The 20,396-nt window shown below is 48.7% G+C and overlaps 1 protein-coding gene across 1 annotated transcript in view; it reads left to right on the top strand.

Annotated features, from left to right (window-relative positions):
• The first annotated feature begins 2,518 nt into the window (after nt 1-2,518).
• FLVCR2 (FLVCR choline and putative heme transporter 2) overlaps nt 2,519-20,396 on the top strand; it is a 61,089-nt gene continuing 43,211 nt past the window's right edge. Inside the window, exons 1-2 of the mRNA XM_066276016.1 lie at nt 2,519-2,709; nt 3,297-4,147. Of these exons, the coding sequence (XP_066132113.1) occupies nt 3,440-4,147 (708 nt within the window). The 5' untranslated portion in view covers nt 2,519-2,709; nt 3,297-3,439. The remainder of the gene's footprint in view (nt 2,710-3,296; nt 4,148-20,396) is intronic.

Below are 20,396 nucleotides of genomic sequence, written 5' to 3'. Positions count from 1 at the left end.
ATTTAAAGTTCTGGGGCAGTGGTTCTCAACTTAGGTTGCACATTAAAATCACATGGGAGAGCCCTGGCCTGGTAGCTCAGTTGGTTAGAGCATTGACCCACTACACCAAAGGTTGTGGGTTCGATCATGAATCAGGGCACATATAAGAATCAACCAATGAATGCATAAATAAGTGGAACAGAAATTGATGTTTCTCTCTCTCTCTCAAATAAATAAAAATTTAAAAATAAAATTACGTGAGAGAACTCTTAACATTTCCAGTGCCTCAGCCACAGCCCAGATCAGGCTCTTCTGAGGGTGGAGCCTGGTACCTGCATGTTTTTGTTCCCCAGGTAATTTCAACATGAGGGCAACTTTAAGCACCCCTGGTAGGGTCTTCTGTGGGCACCAGGTGTTAGACCAATGGGGTCAGACCACACCTTGGTTCAGCAACCTTGTTACTTGCATTCTGGCTGAGAAAGAATTCAGAGCCAAGACTCAAACTATAAGAAAAAGTTCAGCCCTGGCCGGTTGGCTCAGTGATAGAGTGTCGGCCTGGCGTGCAGGAGTCCCAGGTTCGATTCCCGGCCAGGGCACATAGGAGAAGCACCCATCTGCTTCTCCACCCCTCCCCCTCTCCTTCCTCTCTGTCTCTCTCTTCCTCTCCCGCAGCCAAGGCTCCATTGGAGCAAAGATGGCCCTGGCGCTGGGGATGGTTCTGTGGCCTCTGCCTCAGGTGCTAGAATGGCTCTGGATGCAACAGAGCGACGCCTCAGATGGGCAGAGCATCGCCCCCTGGTGGGCATGCTGGGTGGATCCCGGTCGGGTGCATGCGCGAGTCTGACTGCCTCCCCGTTTCCAGCTTCGAAAAAATGAAAAAAATAAAAAAAATTAAAAAAAAAGATGGTCCAGGAGCTGAGGATGGCTCCTTGGCCTCTGCCCCAGGCGCTAGAGTGGCTCTGGTTGCAGCAGAGCGACACCCCGGAGGGGCAGAGCATCACCCCCTGGTGGGCAGAGCGTCGCCCCCTGGTGGGCTGCCAGGTGGATCCCCGTCGGGCACATGCAGTCTGTCTGTCTCTCCCTGTTTCCAGCTTCAGAAAAATACAAAAAAAAAAAAAAAATGTAGGCAAGCAATAGCAACCACTTTATAGAATTCTTATGATGCTTAAGTGAGATAATGAAATAAACATGTTGAGCAGAATATAACAAATGTTAGCTTTTTATTTACGTATTTTTAAATTATTTATTGAACTTATTGGGGTGACATTGGTTAATAAAATTATACAAGTTTCAGGTGTGCAGTTTTATAATACATCATCTGTGTATTGCATTGTGTGTTCACCACCCCTAGTCAAGTGTCCTTCCATCACTATCTATTCCCCTTTACCTTTCTCCCCCCACCCCCTTTCTCTCCTGTAATCCCCACACTGTCTGTGTGTATACTTTTTTTTTCTTTGCTTAATCATTAGATTAGCCAACACTCATGAAATACTATTTGCCAGGACTTTTCAAAATGTTTCATGTCTTGACTCACTTAAGCCCCAAAACAACATTGTGAGGTGGGTACTATTATTTCATCATCTCTACTTTACAGATAAAGAAACCCAGGCACAAAAAGGTGGAGTACCTTAATTTACCTTACGCACCCAGGCGTAGCTAAACTGGTGTTTGAATCCAGGGAGAATGCGGGCTCTTCTCCCTCCCCGGGGCTGAAATCGATCAGCGGGTAAAGGCACTTCTGCCCCGCAAGTCTGACTTTCTAGATGCCATGAGTTAAAGGTTTTACCCTCTGGAAAAGCTGGGACCAGCAGGTGGCAGCCCAGGGCTGCGTAGGTGCTGTGCGTTTCACCACGCAACAGCCGCTAGCTCTAAGTATCTCCAACTCCTCTCTCCCCTCCACCCACAGGTCCTCGCCTAGGAGGCAGCCGCGGCATCCATCAAAACAGAATAGTCCTACCTAGCAGGTTCCAATATGAGTTTCCCCAGTAAGACTACGAGCGCACCGAAAACAACCGGCAAAGTGAGTTTTCTGCAATTCTTCTTTACCCCAAGAGCGCAATCAGACCGCGAAATCGATAAATCTCTATATCGGCATTCTGGAAGGGTTTGGGAGCCCAGCCAAGTGGGAAAAGTTGGGCATTCCTCTTGGGTTCCCCAGCTTTCTGGAGGCGCCGGGCATCGGTGGCACGCGCGCCGGAGATGCGGACCCGCGCGAGGAAACTGTTTTTGGAGGGTTACCTTGTAAAGGCGGACGGGATTTTCTCGCGTGGTCCTCTGGGAGGGGGCAAATGACTTTGACAGGCAGTTCAGGGGCGGGGGCGGGGTTAACCGGGCGGTTTCCATAGCGCCCGGGGCGTGGGGGACAAATGCACCCCGCAAACTGTGGCGAAACAACTGGGCTGCTGGGCCGCCGGGCCGCGGGGCGGGAGAAGGCGGGAGAAGGCGGGAGGGAGGGGAGGCGGAGTAGGGGGGTAGGGGAAGCCTGGCCGGACGGGGGCGGGGCAGTCACGTGCGCCCTAGGGGCGAGGCCCCACGCCCGCCCCGGAGAACAGAGTCCGGAGAAGTGGCTGCGTTAGGAGCTCTTTCCTGGACCCAGGGACAGAACGTAGGCAGAACGCCGTAGAAATCAAGGCACCGCGGCCAGGACGGGGCTGAGGCGTCTGCAGCTGGCCTGGGGGCAACGGTCGGGGATAGTGGGCCCCACGGAAAAGTGAGAGCAGAAGCTTGGAGGTGAGCATTGGGAGTGTTGTAGCGAAACCAGCGAGAGTATACAGATGTTCTCTACACCAAAGTTCAAATTTAAGGGAGACTTTTATTCAAAGCCAGTGACTGCAGGGAGACCTAAGTCCGCATTGTGGCCCTGAACACAGTTTAAAGTTAGCTTTTTTTTTTAGTAGTTTTTATTTATTCATTTTAGAGAGGGGGGTGGGTTGGGAGCAGGAAGCATCAATTCCCATATGTGTGAGACAAGCCCAGATTTCGAACTGGCGACCTCAGCGTTTCCACTGCGTCACCACAGGTCAGGCAGTTTGAAGTTAGCTTTTAAAGACAAAATTAATGGGGAGGAGGGGAAGCCTAGAAGTAAAACAAAGCAGTTGAAACAAGCTCTTTACAATGCTTATCTATAGGATTAATTCAGGGAGAAACATTCTGGGAACGTCTGCAACTTTGTGGAACTATCCCAAGGCCACAGCCTGGGAAACCAGCCTCAAGGCCAGGGGTAGGGAGTCTGAAAGTCTTTTTGTTTTAAAGAAAGTAAGTTCTGCTAAAAGTTACTTATGCTAAGAGCCTTTCTTTTCTACATTTATTTCATGGAGGTCACACAGGACTGGGTCTCTGTTTCTTCTGGGGCAGACCCGGACAACTGCCCGGTCAGCTTTCAGGGACCAGCAAGGTTACTGTCCCTTAAAACTGCTGGAGTTCTCAGCACCTGTCCAGGGCTCCAGAAGAAGCCGTGCTCATGGTGGATGAAGATCCCAACCTGGCGGAGCACGATGGCAGCACCCCTGAGCAGGAGTCTGCGCTCCAGACCGACCCCGGCCTCGCCGCTCATCTCGGCGTCTCGGCTCATCTGGGCGTCTCCACTCATCTCAGCGTCTCGGCCCATCCCAGCGTCTCGGCCCATCCCAGCGTCTCCTTCCACCCCAGTGTCTCTGCGAACCCCAGCAGTTCAGCTTTAGCTGGTAACTTGGCCCAACCTGGTATCTCAGGCCCTGAGGAACTCAGTGTGATCAAAGTGAGCAAGCGCCGTTGGGTGGTGGTCCTGGTGTTTAGCTGCTACTCCATGTGCAACGCCTTCCAGTGGATCCAGTATAGCTCCATCAACAACATCTTCACGCACTTCTACGGGGTCAGTGCCTTTGCCATCGACTGGCTGTCCATGTGCTACATGCTGACCTATATCCCTTTACTACTGCCAGTGGCCTGGATGCTCGAGAAATTCGGCCTGCGCACCATCGCCCTCACCGGCTCAGCCCTCAACTGCCTGGGGGCCTGGGTGAAGTTGGGCAGCCTGAAGCCACATCTCTTCCCAGTCACTATGCTGGGCCAGGTCATCTGCGCCATGGCGCAGGTTTTTATCCTGGGCATGCCCTCCCGCATTGCGTCCGTCTGGTTTGGTGCTAATGAAGTTTCAACAGCCTGCTCCATAGCTGTCTTTGGCAATCAGGTGGGTAAAGGGGGTTGTGGGTGTTCAGAGGAATGGGCATCGTGTCATTGTGGGACTGAGTGTGTTAGATTGTATCTAACTGTACTTAACTGTGTGGGAGACTAATTTTCTGACTTCAACTCTGTGACTGGGTGACTTTCTGGCTGGGTGTGATTGATGGGTGTGAGTGAGTGGTTATGAGTGGGTGACTGTGTAAGGGAAGTGCGGGAGAGACCAAAGGAGGGGATCTTTTCTCCCATCCAGGTACTAGCCAGGCCCAACCCTGCTTAGCTTCTGAGATCAGATGAGATCGGGTGCCTTCAGGGTGATAGTGCTGTTGATGGAGGGGACCTTTTCTTTGACCCCCAATTTTTCCTCCCCCCAGCAGAAAGCATGCTTTTGAAACATACGATGTTTTTATGATTTCATCCTGAAACTGTCAGTCCACCAGCTTAGATCTTTCACTTCAGGAAAGTTTTCCTTTCTCGGGGAGCCGCTCTAGGGCATCAGACTATTCTGGTACCAACAGAGTTTAGCGGGTGTTTTTAGTCTGACCAACCAGCTTTCCTAGAGTACAGCGTCTCCTGTACTACACAGAATCACAGAGCAGTGCCCTGGTCGCATTTGGCACTGTTCTTACCGTCTTTTATTCAGAGCTAAAGTCAGGACAGTGGGAACAATGCTTTGTGCCAAACTCCTTCCCTCGGGTTTAGAGCCAAGTTAAGCAGGATGGAGTAGAAATCTCATTCTCAATTTCCAAAGACTAGAAACCTTGTAAAGGCCTGGAAAAGCTCATCTTTTAATCCCTCTCTTTCCTTCTTTTTAGAAGAAGCATCTCAAATTCTTTGCATCTCAATGTGGTTATGACCCAGAAAGTTGGGCATGTTATGAGTCTGATTGTCTTCTCCAAAATATTTTTTTTTTTTTTTTCATTTTTCTGAAGCTGGAAACAGGGAGAGACAGTCAGACAGACTCCCGCATGCGCCCGACCGGGATCCACCCGGCACGCCCACCAGGGGCGACGCTCTGCCCATCAGGGGGCGATGCTCTGCCCATCCTGGGCGTCGCCATGTTGCGACCAGAGCCACTCTAGCGCCTGGGGCAGAGGCCACAGAGCCATCCCCAGCGCCCGGGCCATCTTTGCTCCAATGGAGCCTTGGCTGCGGGAGGGGACGAGAGAGACAGAGAGGAAAGCGCGGTGGAGGGGTGGAGAAGCAAATGGGCGCTTCTCCTGTGTGCCCTGGCCGGGAATCGAACCCGGGCTTCTCCAAAATATTTAAAGCGGATTATATATGGGTTTCTTCTTTCTCTGGATCCCTGCATCCCGGGCTCACTGTTTCCCAAGCACACTTGTTGTGTCTATGTCTTTAAAAAATACCAGGAACTTTTAGTTCATATAGGCCTGTTTTCTCTTACCTCTTTATGGCATTTAGAAAATTTAACCTTTTATTTAGAAATTTCTCACATAGGTCAGACATTCCCAAAAGTCCTGTAAGGGCAAATTTTTATTCTCTTCATCTTTACTACCAGGAAGTTGACTTGAGCTAAGTTTTTCCAAGCCAGTAATTCCTGCCACTTGGGTAATAGTGTAAGCAATCAATGAAAACAAACAGAGAGGCCTTCTGTAGCACACAAACAGGCAACATACAATCCTTCACCCAGTTTTGTTGTGTTTTTCACCTATAGGTTGGAATGTTCTGAAGATTGAATCGATTGGGAGGTTTGGGGGTTGAAACAAGATGGGTCTTGTTCGGGGCAACTGAAAAAACAGGTCTTGAGGGTGACATTTGCTGATGCCAGCCTCTGTGTGACTGGGTCTTAACCTCCCCATTGCAGCCCCGCTGGTGGATTTGACATTATCGGATTTTCCCTTTACTGGAGGGTAAAGCAGGGGGCTGGGGGTCAAGGTCAGCACATTTCAAGCTTCCAGAGAGATAAATCTCCCCATTTGCAGTAGAACCCTTTACAGACAAGGCCTCGGCAATCCTGAACCGTCTGGGCAGGGCAGAACTAGCTGGGAGCGACCCTCAGGGGCCCGGTGAGATCAGAGAATCCGGCACTTGCTCCGTTAACCATGAGGGTAAACTAAGAGGCTTCTAGACCCTTCCTCACACACCTGTGAGGGAACTTAACACCAGATAGATCTTTAAAACTTAGTAAGAATAGTTATTCATTCACCACCCCTACTCCCCACCCAGGCCAGAAAGTGCTTAGAATTTTGCATTTTAAAACAATGCCCTGGCAGGATAGCTTACTTGGTTAGAGCATTTGTCCCCTAAGCGGAAGCCGGTTCAGCCCCCAGTCTGGGCACATATGTGAATAGAGAGATAGATGTAGATGTTCCTGTCTCTCTCTCTCCTTTCCTCTCTTGCTAAATTCAATAAATTTAAAAAAATAAATAAATAATATAAACACACTGACAGTGTTCAGGGTGGGGCAAAAGTGGGTTTACAGTTGCTCCTATGGAAAATAATACAATAATTACTAAATAGTAATTACAAGAATAAACTCCGTGCTTTGCATACTCTCAACTGTAAACCTACTTTTGCTCCACCCTGTAGATTTGTATCCTGAAGGGGCATCCATTTATTTTGCTCTTTTAAGCTCAACCCACTGTGCTAAATTAAAAACCAAAACATTATGGAAAAGCTGAATTGCTTCTGCTTCCTCACACAGAGAGGCATATGTCCTAACCTTTCTGAGTGAAGAATGATTGAGTGGAGGAGAAATATTAACGAAGCACCTTGAGCTTTGCTGCTTAGAAAAACGACTCCACAAAGCTGTTAAACAGATCTTAAATGTCATTCTCCAGAATAATTCTCCATGGCCTGCACACTTGACACTGATCAGCAAAACCCCTGTACCCTGTTAATTCCGACCCCTCTCTTCTAGTGCTGCTTCTGTGCTCCACACATGCACCAGCCCCTGCTAGCCTCCAATTCAACATTCATTCATTCATTCATTCAACAAGCGTTTACCTATGTGGGGGAGGAAGAAAAGTTCTTCTCCCCTTCTAGGTTCTTTCAGCTGGCTTAATAATGAGATCAACATGAGACAGATGAACTAGAGGAAAACACCAAGTACATATGGCCACCCCACATACACGAGAGGTTCGTAGACAGAAAGGTAAAATGAGGTTTATAAAACATCTCGAGCCAAGGACTAAGATAAGATGCCTTGGGGCTTGAGCAGGAAGGGAAGGTCATTCTCAGGACAGTAAGAAGAGTAGATGTTCGGTAATTAGAAGTTTGCTCTGCTCTGTAGATGGATCATCAGGGTTATTTCTGCTAATAACTTTTACTATGGACATGGCTCCCAATTTAAATTCTCCTAGTTAGTTAAGGGAGAGGAAGAAGTTTCTTCTGCAGCTGCAGGGCCTCAATGCTTTCAGCTCAAAACAATCCATATGCCAAAGTAGCCTGTCTTGGGGAGGCCTGTTTTGAGCCTCTTCACCTAACAATGACCCGTTTGCCTAATGCTGTGCTGAGGCTGCAGACGTGAACCCTCCCCTTATAGTTCTCACACCAGATTTTTATTGTACCAGGCTGCAAGATTCAGATTTTTTTTTTTTTAAGTGAGAGGAGGGGAGATAGACAGACTCTTACATGCACTCTGACAGGGATCCACCCAATAATCCCTGTCTGGGGCCGATGCTCAAATCAGCCAAGCTATTTTTTAGTGCCTGAGGCTGATGTGCTTGGACCAACCGAACCATCCTCAGTGCCCGGGGATGATGCTCGAACCAATCGAGCTACTGGCTGTGGGAGGGGAAGAGAGAGAGAAGGGGGAAAGGGAGGGGAAGAAAAGCAGATGGTCGCTCTTCCTGTGTGCCTTGACCAGGGATTGAACCTAGGATGTCTGCATGTCAGGCTGACGCTCTATCCACTGAACGAACCGGCTAGGGCCAGGTATTTTTTTTTTTAAATAGCAAAACTGATCAGAGTATAGAGGATCAATGTTCAGTTCTCCACGAGGATTTTACATCCTCTTTGCCTAATTGCTATGGGAAAACAAGGGGGAGGGAGCTAAATATCAAACACCGATTGTGTGCCAGGCACTTTTTCACCCATTATTTAATTGTTCAGCGCTGTGGGGAGGTGGAATTGTTACAGGTGAGGAAATTGAGACAGGTAAAGGGGGCAACCTTAGGACCCTTCAGTGGTTGAGTGGCAAAAGGGAGATTTGAACCCATTCTACCTCCAAAGTGCATGTCGATAATTGGCCAGCATTGAGTCTTCACATAGATAACGCATTAAAAAAGGGGGGGGGCAGGATTCTGAGGTTCAAATTTTGCCCATCATGACTCAAGGGTTGCAGGAGGTGAAAAGTGCCCAGCAGTTTCCTCTAGAATCTGAGAGCCCAGCTCCAGTCTTCTGAAGTCCCCCGTATTAGTATTGCCACCCCCACCGCCGCATTGCACACTGCTAATGAGTTGGAGCTGCTGCTCTGAACTTAGTGCGGGAGGCCCTGGAAGGTGGGGTGGGCCCGAGGCTCCGGGAAATCCTGAGCTGAGATGAGAGGAGGGAAGGAGGCTCAGACTGCAGCCCTGGCTCTTGCTCGTTTAGTTAGTTTGTATTTTTAGCAACATTTACTCCATTGCTTCAAGGGAAAATGATCTGTGTGGGGTTTTGAGTGATGTGGGCACTTTCTTTTTTTATATAGCTTTCAAATTATAAGAGAAAGTTTATTTTGAAAGTTACAGAGGTAGTACCAGCGAGCCAGCTGGGCTGGGTAGGCTCAGGAAACAAGTTCTAGATGCAGAAGAAAGGGCCTTGGAGTTTAGGAAAAAGGCAAAGGTAATGTGCCTGGGGGAGGGGGGAGTAAAGGGGGCAGGGGAAGGCGTGGATGTGCTCCCGAGAGGGAGAGTGCACCATGTGAACACGCTGTTATTGGGCAGGAGGAGTTGGAGGAAAGCCTGTGTTAGAGTCTGGTGATAGTTTGGTGGTCCAGGATGAGGGAGATGTGGGAGCTGAAAGAAATCTTCAACTCAGCTCTAACCCCCCCACCCCCCCACCCGTGAGGAGCTTCCAGCACCCGGAAGGGAAGGGACTTCCTCAAGAACTCTTGGACGGCTCAGAGCACAGCGCCACCCAGTAACAGAGTAGAATCAGTTTGCATTCCAGGCAAGAAAAATCCAGTTACCTTACAAAATCAGTTCTTGGAGCCACAGGGGAAGGGAGTCTGAATACACAGGCCTTACTCAGTTTCCCCTAGTTTACTGTAATACCCTCATGCATCTAACCTGTCATATTCATCCACGGCTGTTCCCTCATCATCAAACCTGGCATAAAAACACACAGGCAGGTTTAACTCCTCATTTTCTTTTTTTTGGAAATTAAGAGCAAGTAAATTTTTATTTTTTAAAATTGATTTTTGAGAGAGAGAAGAAGGGAGAGAGAGAAAATTCATTCATTGGTTGATGATTTTTTTTTGAGAGAGAGAGATAGGAAGGGAAATAAGCGTCAACTCGTAGTTGCGTCACTTTAGTTGTTCGTTAATTGCTTCTTATAAATGCCTTGACTGGGGGCTCCAGCCAAGCCAATGACCCCTTGCTCAAGCCAGCAACCTTGGGCTTCAAGCCAGTGACCTTTGGGCTCAAGCCAGCGACCTTGGATCATGTTGATGTTCCCACACTCAAGCCGGCAATGTTAGGGTTTCGAACCTGGGACCTCAGTGTCCCGGGTAGATGCTCTATTCACTGAGCTACCACTGGTCAGGCCATTGGTTGATTCTTTTTTTAATTTTTATTTATTCATTTTAGAGAGGAGAGAGGAAGGGAGAGAGAGAGAGACAGAGAGGGGGAGAGAGAGGAGAGACAGATAGAGAAGGGGGGGAGGAACTAAAAGCATCAACTCCCATATGTGCCTTGACCAGGCAAGCCCAGGGTTTTTTTGTTTTTTTTTTTTGCATTTTTCTGAAGCTGGAAACAGGGAGAGACAGTCAGACAGACTCCCGCATGCGCCTGACCGGGATCCACCTGGCACGCCCACCAGGGGGCGACGCTCTGCCCACCAGGGGGCGACGCTCTGCCCATTCTGGGCGTCGCCATGTTGCGACCCTCCTGGGTGTCGCCATGTTGCGACCAGAGCCACTCTAGCGCCTGGGGCAGAGGCCACAGAGCCATCCCCAGCGCCCGGGCCATCTTTGCTCCAATGGAGCCTTGGCTGCGGGAGGGGAAGAGAGAGACAGAGAGGAAGGCGCGGCGGAGGGGTGGAGAAGCAAATGGGCGCTTCTCCTATGTGCCCTGGCCGGGAATCGAACCCGGGTCCTCCGCACGCTAGGCCGACGCTCTACCGCTGAGCCAACCAGCCAGGGCTAAGCCCAGGGTTTTGAACCGGCGACCTCAGCGTTTCCAGGTCGACGCTTTATCCACTATGCCACCACAGGTCAGGCATTGGTTGATTCTTGTATCTGCCCTGACCAAGGATCAAACCCACAACCTTGGGGCATTGGGATGACATTTTAACCAACTGAGCTACCTGGCTTCAGGACCTCTTCCATTGATTGTTACTGTGAAGGCACACAGAGCGCCTGCCCACGTGGCTGACCACTTTCTGGCCTCCCCTTATGCACTAGAAGAGAGAAATAGGCAGGGACTGGGGAGCAGAACAAGGCAAGTGGTAGCCAAGATGAGAATGGCTGGGAGCCTCAAATGCTCATGGGAGTCAGGTCATATAGACGTGACATCGCAAAAGTGACTTTGGAGTGTGGTGGGACTACAGCAAACAGGAGAGCACATGTCCCATCTAAAGACAGCAGCTGCTTCAGCTCTCACCAGCCATTGCCATACAAAGCATGGCCCAGTGTTGTCAGATCTTTCTTTTCTTTATTTTTATTATTATTTTCTTAGATTTCATTTCTTTACTTTTGGAGAGAGGGGAGAGAGAGAGAGAGAGAAAGAGGGGGAGAAGCCTGACCTGTGGTGGCGCAGTGGATAAAGTTCGTCGACCTGGAAATGCTGAGGTCGCCGGTTCAAAACCCTGGGCTTGCCTGGTCAAGGCACATATGGGAGTTGATGCTTCCAGCTCCTCCCCCCTTCTCTCTCTCTCTCTCTCTCTCTCTCTTTCTCTCTCCCCCTCTCCTCTCTAAAATGAATAAATTAAAAAAAAAATTAAAAAAAAAAAAAAAAAAGAAAGAGGGGGAGAAGCGGGAAACATCTGCTTATCGTAGCTGCTTCCTGTGTGTGCCTTGACAGGGCAAGCCCAGGATTCAAACTGGCAACCTCACAGTTCCAGGTCGTCGCTTTATCCACTGTGCCACCACTGGTCAGATAGATCTTCTCTTTACAGAGAAGACAGAAATCCAGAAAACTCAAAAAAAAAATTTTAATTTGATTCATTTGAGAGAGAGAGAGAGAGAGAGAGAGAGAGAGAGAGAGAGAGATGGCTTTGTGGTTCTATTCATTCCCACATTCATTGATTGATTCCTGCATGTGCCCTGAGCAGGGAGCTAACCTGCAACCCTGGCCTATCAGATTGATGCTCCAACCAACTGAGCTACCCGGGTGGGGCTGAAATCTGTTTTGTTTTGTTTCTTAATTGTGGTAAAATATACATAGCATAACAATGTTTTGTAAACATTAACCACTATTTATATCCAAAACTTTTCCGTCTTCCCCGGGAACCCTCCCCACTAAACAACAGTTTCCCCCAGCCCCTCCCTGCCGCCCCTGGTTTCCTCCTCCTGCTTTCTGTCTCTGTGGATTTGCCTCTTCTAGATACATCATAGAATCCTATTCTAGGATTCATATACGATTTATTTGGCTTTCTGTGTCTGGCTTATGAAATCTGTTTTTTAAACGCTGATAACTAATTCAAAACTTAAAAATAACATTCTATGTTTGAGTCTGTGAGTCAGATAAAACTGCCCTGTGTGAGACTTCTGGGTGGAGGATCCTGAAAAACTGAATTTTGATTCTACTTTTCCCTTCAGGGAAAGCATCCCCAGTGTGCAGGCAGGTGGAAGTGAGCTCAGAGGCTAGCGGCTAGCAGCTCTGGTGAGGAAACGAGGCATGTGCCTCCTGAAATGGTTGTCGCTGGGCTCACCATGGGCCTGGGTAAAAATACAGATGCCTGGGCCGCCATGTAGACCTCCTTAACCGGACTCTCTAGGGGAGGGGCCCAGACTCCTGTATTTTCAACTGGTCTCCCAATTAGGACTAGTGATCAGAATTTTTTTTTTAATAATAGGTAACTCTTTTTCTTAATTTAAAATTTTTCTTAAGACTGTATTTATTTTAGAGAGCATGGGGGGGGGAGAGAGAAAGAAGAGAGAGAAGAGTGGGGGAGGAGCAAAAAAGCATCAATTCCCATATGTGCCTTGACCAGGCAAGCCCAGGGGTTTCAAACTGGCGACCTCAGCGTTCCAGGAAGACGCTTGAACCACTGTGCCACCACAGGTCAGGCATGATCAGAATTTTTGAAATTACCAGGAGAGAGGACCAGCACATCATGGGAAAGCACTGTCTTGCCTGCAGCCATGTTCCTGTTAGGGCTGACTTGCTGCGTGCTTGCTGTGTGCTGGTCCTGTGTCCAGGCGGAAGCAGTTGGGAACTTCAGACTGAGGGGACAGGCTGGGCTGGGGTTGGGGCTCATCCCATTCTGATTCACTCAAGGTTTTGAAAATGTACTGAAAACCCTGGGTGGAGGCGGGGAGGAGGGGGAGTTCGTGATGGAATGTGAGGTGGAACCATTTCAGATGTTCCTAATCCTTTGTTTCTGTGAATTTCTTGTCTGCACTGGAGGAGGTTGGGGGACTGTTTCCGCTTTGTCTGTCTGTCTTCCAGCTGCCCACTAATTCCGTGCAACCAAGTCTGAGTCTTCAGTTTAGCATTCCAGGTCCCCTGCTCCCTCCGCATTCCTATCCGGGCCGCCTCTTGTTCCCTCCTGGCCTCGTCTCTCAGCTCTGATCTTAGTGATCTCTGTGAAGATACCCTGCTTGGGGACTAAGCCTCATGCAGTGAGTGATGTTAACAAGATGGTGGATGGTGGATGGTAAATCCAGACCCTCACTCCCCCACAGAAACTAGGACCTGGCAGAAATAACTTTTTTATAGGAGCTCTGGAAATCAAAGACCTATAGCAACCAAGCAAATGCTCAACCAAGAAAAAAATCACAATCAAAATGGTAGGAAATTTCATGGCCTTTTTACTCACACTTGCCCTTCTTCCTTCCCATGATTCTTTTTTTCTTTCCTTCTTTCCTTCCTTCTTTTCTTTTTTTCTTTCCTTTTTCCTTCTTCCCTCCTTCCCTCCCTCCCTTCCTCCCTCCTTCCCTTCCTCCCTCCCTCCCTCTCTCCCTCCCTTTCTCCTTCTTTACTTCCTTACTTCCTTCTTTCTTCCTTGTGAGAGAAGAAGAGAGAGAAAGAGAAACATCAACTCATTCCATTTAGTTGTGCCACTGATTGCTTCTCATACGTGCCCTGAATAGGAATCAAGCTGATGCCCTCAGAATTGAGCATTGAGGTGACACCCTCTGGATTGGCGACCCTGGGCATGATCTTGCAACCCTGGGACTGAACAGGCAATGTCAGTGCTCCAGGATGGTGCTTTATCTATTGTGCCACTGGCCATGGCCCAAATTTGCAGTGTTTTAACCCAATTGTATTTCTATACACTAATAATAAACAATCCAAAAAGGAAATTAAGGCCCTGGCCAGATAATTTAGTTGGTTTGAACATTGTCCCAGTATGCCAAGGTTGTGGGTTTGATCCTTAGTCAGGGCACACACAAGAATCAACCAATGAATGCATAAATAAGTGGAACAACAAATTGATGTTTCTCTCTCTCTCTCTCTTTCTCTCTCTCTCTTCCTCTCTTACCCTGCCCCCTCTTATCTCCCTTCTTCTCTTTCTAAAATAAATTTTAAAAAAGGAAATTAAGAAGATAATTCCATTTATACTAGCATAGAAAATACTTATAAATAAATTTAACCAGGGAGGTGAAAGATTTATACACTGAAAACTATAAAATGTTGCTGAAATAAATTAAAGATCTAAATAGCCCTGGCCAGATAGCTTGGTTGGTTGCAGCGTTGTCCTGAAGCACAGAGGTTGCTGGTTCAATCTCCAGTCAGGGCACATATCAGAACAGATCGATGTTCCTGTCTCTCTCTCTCTCTCTCTCTTTTTTTTTCTCTCTCTCCTTCCTTCTCTCCTTTTCTTTCTAAAATCAATAAAATAAACATCTTTTTAAAAAGACCTAAATAAATAGAAAGCCATCCTGTGTTCATGGATTGGAAGACCCAATATTGCTAAGGTCATACTCCCCAAAGCACTCCACTTCTCACAACAGCAGCTGAGTGTCCTGTAATTCAGTGCAATTCTAACACTATTCAGAGTCAGTACAGACCCCACAAGTTAAGGGCTCCATTCCACAAGACTGCCTCCCCGTAAGACACCATTTGCAAATCCTGGGGGCATAGTATAATTCTATACTTCTGATTAACTATAAATTGGGGATTCCCATGACCCCTACTCGGGTTCTTTAATTATCTAGAATGGCTTAAATAACTCCGGTAACATCTTAACGTACAGTTACTGGTTTATCATAAAGGATACAACTCGGGAACAGCCAAATGGAGCAGATACAGGGCAAGGTATGGGTAGAAGCACCCTACCAGCACTGTGATGGGATGTGTTCACCAACCTGAAAAGCTCACTGAATGTCTTTGTCCAAGAATGTTTACGAAGCTTAATTTCCACTCCCTTCTCCTCCTCAGAGGTGGGTGGAGGGGTGGGATTGCAAGTTCCCAAACTCTAGTCACCAGTCTTCTGGTGCCCCTTTCATCCTGAGGCTATCTAGGGGCCCTCCTCTAAGTGACCTTACTAGCTTACACTCAGATGTGATGGAAAGGGGCTCCTTATGAACAGCGGTGGGATTCAAATAATTCAACAACCGGTTCTTTGCATGAATGACCTTTTTAAGTGTAAAAAAAAAAAACCCGGCCCTGGCCTGTTGGATCAGTGGTAGAGCGTCGGCTGGCGTGCAGAAGTCCCGGGTTCGATTCCCGGCCAGGGCACACAGGAGAAGCGCCCATCTGCTTCTCCACCCCTCCCCCTCTCCTTTCTCTCTGTCTCTCTCTTCCCCTCCTGCAGCTGAGGCTCCATTGGAGCAAAGATGGCCCGGGCGCTGGGGATGGCTCCTTGGCCTCTGCCCCAGGCGCTAGAGTGGCTCTGGTTGCAACAGAGCGATGCCCCAGAGGGGCAGAGCATCACCCCCTGGTGGGTAGAGCATTGCCCCCTGGTGGGCGTGCCGGGTGGATCTCGGTCGGGCACATGCGGGAGTCTGACTCTCTCTCCCCGTTTCTAGCTTCAGAAAAATACAAAAAAAAAACCCAAAAAACCTCACGATATGCCGAAAGGTAGTTTATTACTTCATGCATTTAATACTTAGACAAGAACAATAAAAGACATACACAAAACTAGATTATGTCATATGAAGGAGTTTAGAAATAGTAATGAAAAATATTAAATAATACTCATAATATCTCAGGGTAATTTAGGGAGTAACACAAAGCTGAAACAAATGATAGCTTGTCACCCCCTGGTTGTTTGGCACTTTTTATGTTTTATGTTTGTTTACTGAAGTAATAAACATGAGGTAATTTAAATGGAGTATTTCATCAAAGGTATAATGAGTTTTATGAAATGAATAAATATTACAAGTATAGTTTCATCAAATCTTTTTCACCTATGGATGGAATGAACATTACTATAGGCACTTAGAATACACTGTTGTGCAGATAAATGTTAAAAAAGAGTAGGAATGTAAGTTTGTGATTTTCACATTGAGTGGCTGCCCAGGCTCCCACCTTAGAGACAACCCTGATGACAAGTGCCATTGTAACAACTGGTACACCAAACTAAGCAAAAAATTAGGTATCGGTTCTGCCAAACTGGTGTGAACCAGCTGAATCCCACCACCGCTTCTGAATAACAAAAGACACCCCTATCACTCAGGAAATTCCAAATATTTTTAGAGCACTGTGACCAGAACTGAGACAACCACCAAATATATTCTTTTTTTTTCTTTTTTTTTTTTTGTATTTTTCTGAAGTTGGAAACGGGGAGGCAGTCATACTCCCGCATGCGCCCGACCGGGATCCACCCGGCATGCCCACCAGAGGGTGATGCTCTGCCCATCTGGGGCATCGCTCTGTTACAACCAGAGCCATTCTAGCATCTGAGGCAGAGGCCACAGAGCCATCCTCAGTGCCTGGGCCAACTTTGCTCCAATGGAGCCTGGGCTGCGGGAGGGGGAGAGAGAGACAGAGAGGAAGGAGAGGGGGAGGGGTGCCCATCTGCTTCTGGAGAAGCAGATGGGCACCCCTCCTGTGTGCCCTGGCCGGGAATCGAACCCGGGACTCCTGCACGCCAGGCTGACGCTCTACCACTGAGCCAACCGGCCAGGGCTCCACCAAATATATTCTTACTGTACCTCAGGTAGCTAGAGTAGTCAGATTTTACTCTAGAAAGTAGAATGGTGGTGGCCAGGGGTGGGGGAAGGGAAAGATGGGGAGTTATTGTTTAAGGGATACCCAGTCAGTTTAGGAAGATGAAAAAAGTAGCGGAGGTTGGTGGAGAGGATGGTTGTTCAATAATGTGAATGTGCTCAATACCACTGAACTGTCTAGTTAAAAATGGTTAAAATGGTACATTTTATACTGTGTATATTTTGCTACCATTGCCAACCCCTCCCCTCCCCAGAGCCCCCACTGCCTGTGAGGTGCTCCCTCTGGCTGGGTGCTGCTCACCAGCCATCATCTTCACAGCCTTTCTGCTTGCTGAGTTGACTTGGGTGCTGGCCTTTGATTCTGGTGGTTTGTGTTTCTCCCTCTTCCTCATCTCTTCTGTCCTCTTTACCTCCTCCCCCACCTCCTCTTCTGACTGAACGGGAAACTTGTCCAAGGGATAGAACCTTGAGACATCTCTCCTCCATCTCAGGACTCTGGGACAGGTGTCTGCAGATGGATGGACAAATTATTAAACAGGCTCCCATTTCCTGAAAGGAATTAAGATGGCAGTCAGTCAACTAAGAGCTCAGATGGCTGCAGAGAGGGGTTATGACTCAGTCTTATTCTTTCAGTGGAAAGAGCTATCGGTCCTTACTGTGTGCCTAAACTGTGCCAGACCCAAGGTCGTTGAGGACACCATGTAGATCCACCTCTGCTGTGTACTCTCGGATACATCCCTTAACTTCTCTCAGTTTTGACTTCTTCTCTTGTAAGATGGAGGTAATAATGTTGCCTCCTGCAAAAGGTAGAGGGAGGACAATGAGTGGAGGGCCCTTAGCAGGCAGAGTGGATCAGATAAGAAGTGGGGAATGAAGAACAAATGCTGTCTGTCTGCAGTAGAGGTGTCCTGTCTGCAGGGGCTCCTGATAAAGGAGAGGCCAACACTTAATTGCTCATAATATATACCGTGTAGCAGGCTCAAGGATTTGTGTGCACAGGGCGTTCAGGGGTCACAGGTTGTGGGCGAGCACACCCCAGTGTGAGGGCAGTGGAGAGCAAGCTGGACAGCTCCCCTGAGGCGGTGATGGTAATAGTTCTTCATGAGTGAAGTGACCAGGTGTAGGGTGCATAGGAGAGGGTGGGCCATTCCAGAAAGTTTCTAGGCAGTATCTGATGGCGACTGGTCCCTCCAAAGAGCTACACAACCAAAAACTGTGCAGGCGCTAGGAGATGGTAGGAGATGGTGGCAGTTTCCAAGTGTGCCGTTGATGAGGCCTGTTGTCTGCGGGGAAGACTTTGGGGTCTCTGGGATGACGTAGATACTAAGCCAACCCCAAACCCCACGTATCATTTCATAGTCTCACAAATCTAAGACTCTGCTGAAGGACGTGGGTGCTGAGGCTTATCAGGTGGACACAGCTGTTTTCCCCCGTCTGGTTCTTGATCTTTCTCCAGCTATGCTGTTAACAGGATGTCCTTCCCTGGACTTCAGCTGCCCCCAACTGCCAACATCAAAGAGCCCCGAGTGGACTGCAGGATGGCGAGGGTGGGGGCACCATCGGGGATGAGGAACCACAGCATTAAGGTGGAAGTTGGTGTTTCTTCTCCTTTTGCATTCTCTGTCTCCTGACTTCTGTCCAGTACCATTCCCACACTTAATCCAAGAGAGCCACTGTCCGTGGTTCTACAGGACCAAGGACCTCTTCTTTTGCTGAGTCATTCAGAGCTGGGATGGCATCCTCCAGGTTCTTCTGCTGTCTGACCTCATGATAGGCATCTTTCCTTCTTTTTCTTTTTTTAAAGTGAGAGGAGGGGAGATAGAGAGATGATGCTGAATCAACTGAACTATTTTTTAGTGCCTGAGGCTGATGCTCGGACCTACAAGCTATCAGCGCCCCAGCCAACACTTGAACCAGTCGAGCCACTGGCTGTGGGAGGAGAAGAGGGAGAGAAGGGGGAAAGATGGGGGGAGAGAAGCAGATGGTTGCTTCTTTTGTATGCCTTGACCAGGAATCGAACCTGGGATTCCATACTCAATGCTCTTTCCACTGAGACCACCAGCCAAGGCTGGCATCTTCCCTTTTTCATGTGGCACTAAAGCATTAGCTCAGCTTCTTCCTCCAACAGAATTCAGGATGAGGCCTTGCCCCAGCGTGAAGCCAGGTAGCAGCAGCACCATCTATGTTTGCTGAAGGGGGAGGTGGGGGCCAGGGCTGGATTTCACTTGCTACCAACTTCTTGAAACTAGACAGTGGGTCTCAGAACGCCATGGTGGAGCAGTGTTTGCTTTGGCTTCTATCCCATCTGATTCCTTCTCTAGAGAGGAGAACACAAGCCCACTTCAGTTCCAGGAGACCACTTTTGATTGGACAACTCTGCTCACCCCAGAAGGGAGGGGCACTGAAGTTGAAGCAAGCTTGGGGCTTTTTCTCCTTTTCTACATTCTCCTCTGCCCTAGAATTCCCGACTTATGCCCAAATTCCTGTGTTAACATAGCTGGCTGTCCCTCAGTGGCTCTGGAGCAGCTCTCTCTGTGCAGGAGGCCAGGGAGCTTATGTTACGATGTTCAGTGGCTCTGGGGTCGGTAGGAAGTAATCATCATGTCAAAGCAGGGCCATCCCAATGGGCTGTTTGTTTGGATGGTTGCTGCCCCTCGAGCAATCTGCACTTCTTCAGACCTTTGTCCCAGGCTTCCTGTTTGGTGCTGGACATCTTTTGGAGCCGCTCAATGAGCTCACTCAAGACCTGTTTCTTCTCCACCAAGGACCAAGGCAGTAGCATGCACCTCTCCCACACCCTCCCTACATAGGACGCTCTGGGAACCCAGCCGCTGAGAAGTATCTCTTGATCTCTCTCTCCTTGGGGCAGTCCTCAGTTGTTGTTGTTTTAATTTTTCTATATTTTATTTTAGCGAGAGAGGAAAGGAGAGAGAAAGAGAGGCAGGAACATCTATCTGTTCCTGTACATGCCCTGACCAGGGATCGAACCAGCAACCTCTGTGCTTCAGGACGATGTTCCAGTCGACTGAGCTATCCGACCAGGGCAGTCCTCAGTTGTTTTTAAGTGTGGTCCACGAACCTGCAGCACCAGAACTACCTGGTGCTCATTAAAAATGCAGATTCCTGGGCACCAGAGCAGATCCAAGGAATTAGCCTCGCTGGGTGGGGCTCAGGAACCTGTGGTTTTGCTTCTCCGCCAGGGAATTCTAATGCTCACTAAAGTCTGAGAGCTCCAGTGTGGAAGCCATGGAACCTGGACCTGGCTCTGCTGGCCGCTGGATCCGGGGCCTCCAGCAGGGCACCAGCCCTCTTTGGGCATCAGCTTATCCGTAACGAGAAAGCCTGTCTCAGAGGGCACCAGCAAGGGTAATTGAAGAGGTCTGATATAAGCCCACCACAAACAGTTACTGAATCCACACCGGTGCTCGCACTCGCTGCCTCACTCGGCTACTGAAGCATCCTTCCTCTCTCTAGAATCTAGCGACTCTCTTTCATCTCAGCTGCCATCCCTAGAGTGTTTTGCTGACCGATCCTCCTCTCATTTGTCACACCCTGGAAACTTAGGCAGACCCACCTGTCCACTCTCTGCTGGTGAGTGAGGTTGAGTCCAGGCCACCACCCTTCTAGGTCGAGGTCAGCCCTCCCGAGACCTCGCTGCTAGTGCACTCACTAGGAGAGGCCATTCCTGGCACCCGGGGGCACTGAGAACGTTTCAGGGGGGGGGGGGGGAATGGATGACTGGTCTTCTGGTTTTGTGCTTTTTGAGGCATTATCTTCTCATTGCTGAAGGAAGATTCCAGAGCATTTTCTGTGATTG

This window comes from Saccopteryx bilineata, chromosome 4 (assembly GCF_036850765.1).
Source record: "Saccopteryx bilineata isolate mSacBil1 chromosome 4, mSacBil1_pri_phased_curated, whole genome shotgun sequence".
Classification (NCBI taxonomy): Eukaryota; Metazoa; Chordata; class Mammalia; order Chiroptera; family Emballonuridae; genus Saccopteryx; species Saccopteryx bilineata.
The sequence above is the reverse complement of the archived record's forward strand: the minus strand, read 5'-3'. Positions and strand labels throughout refer to the sequence as shown.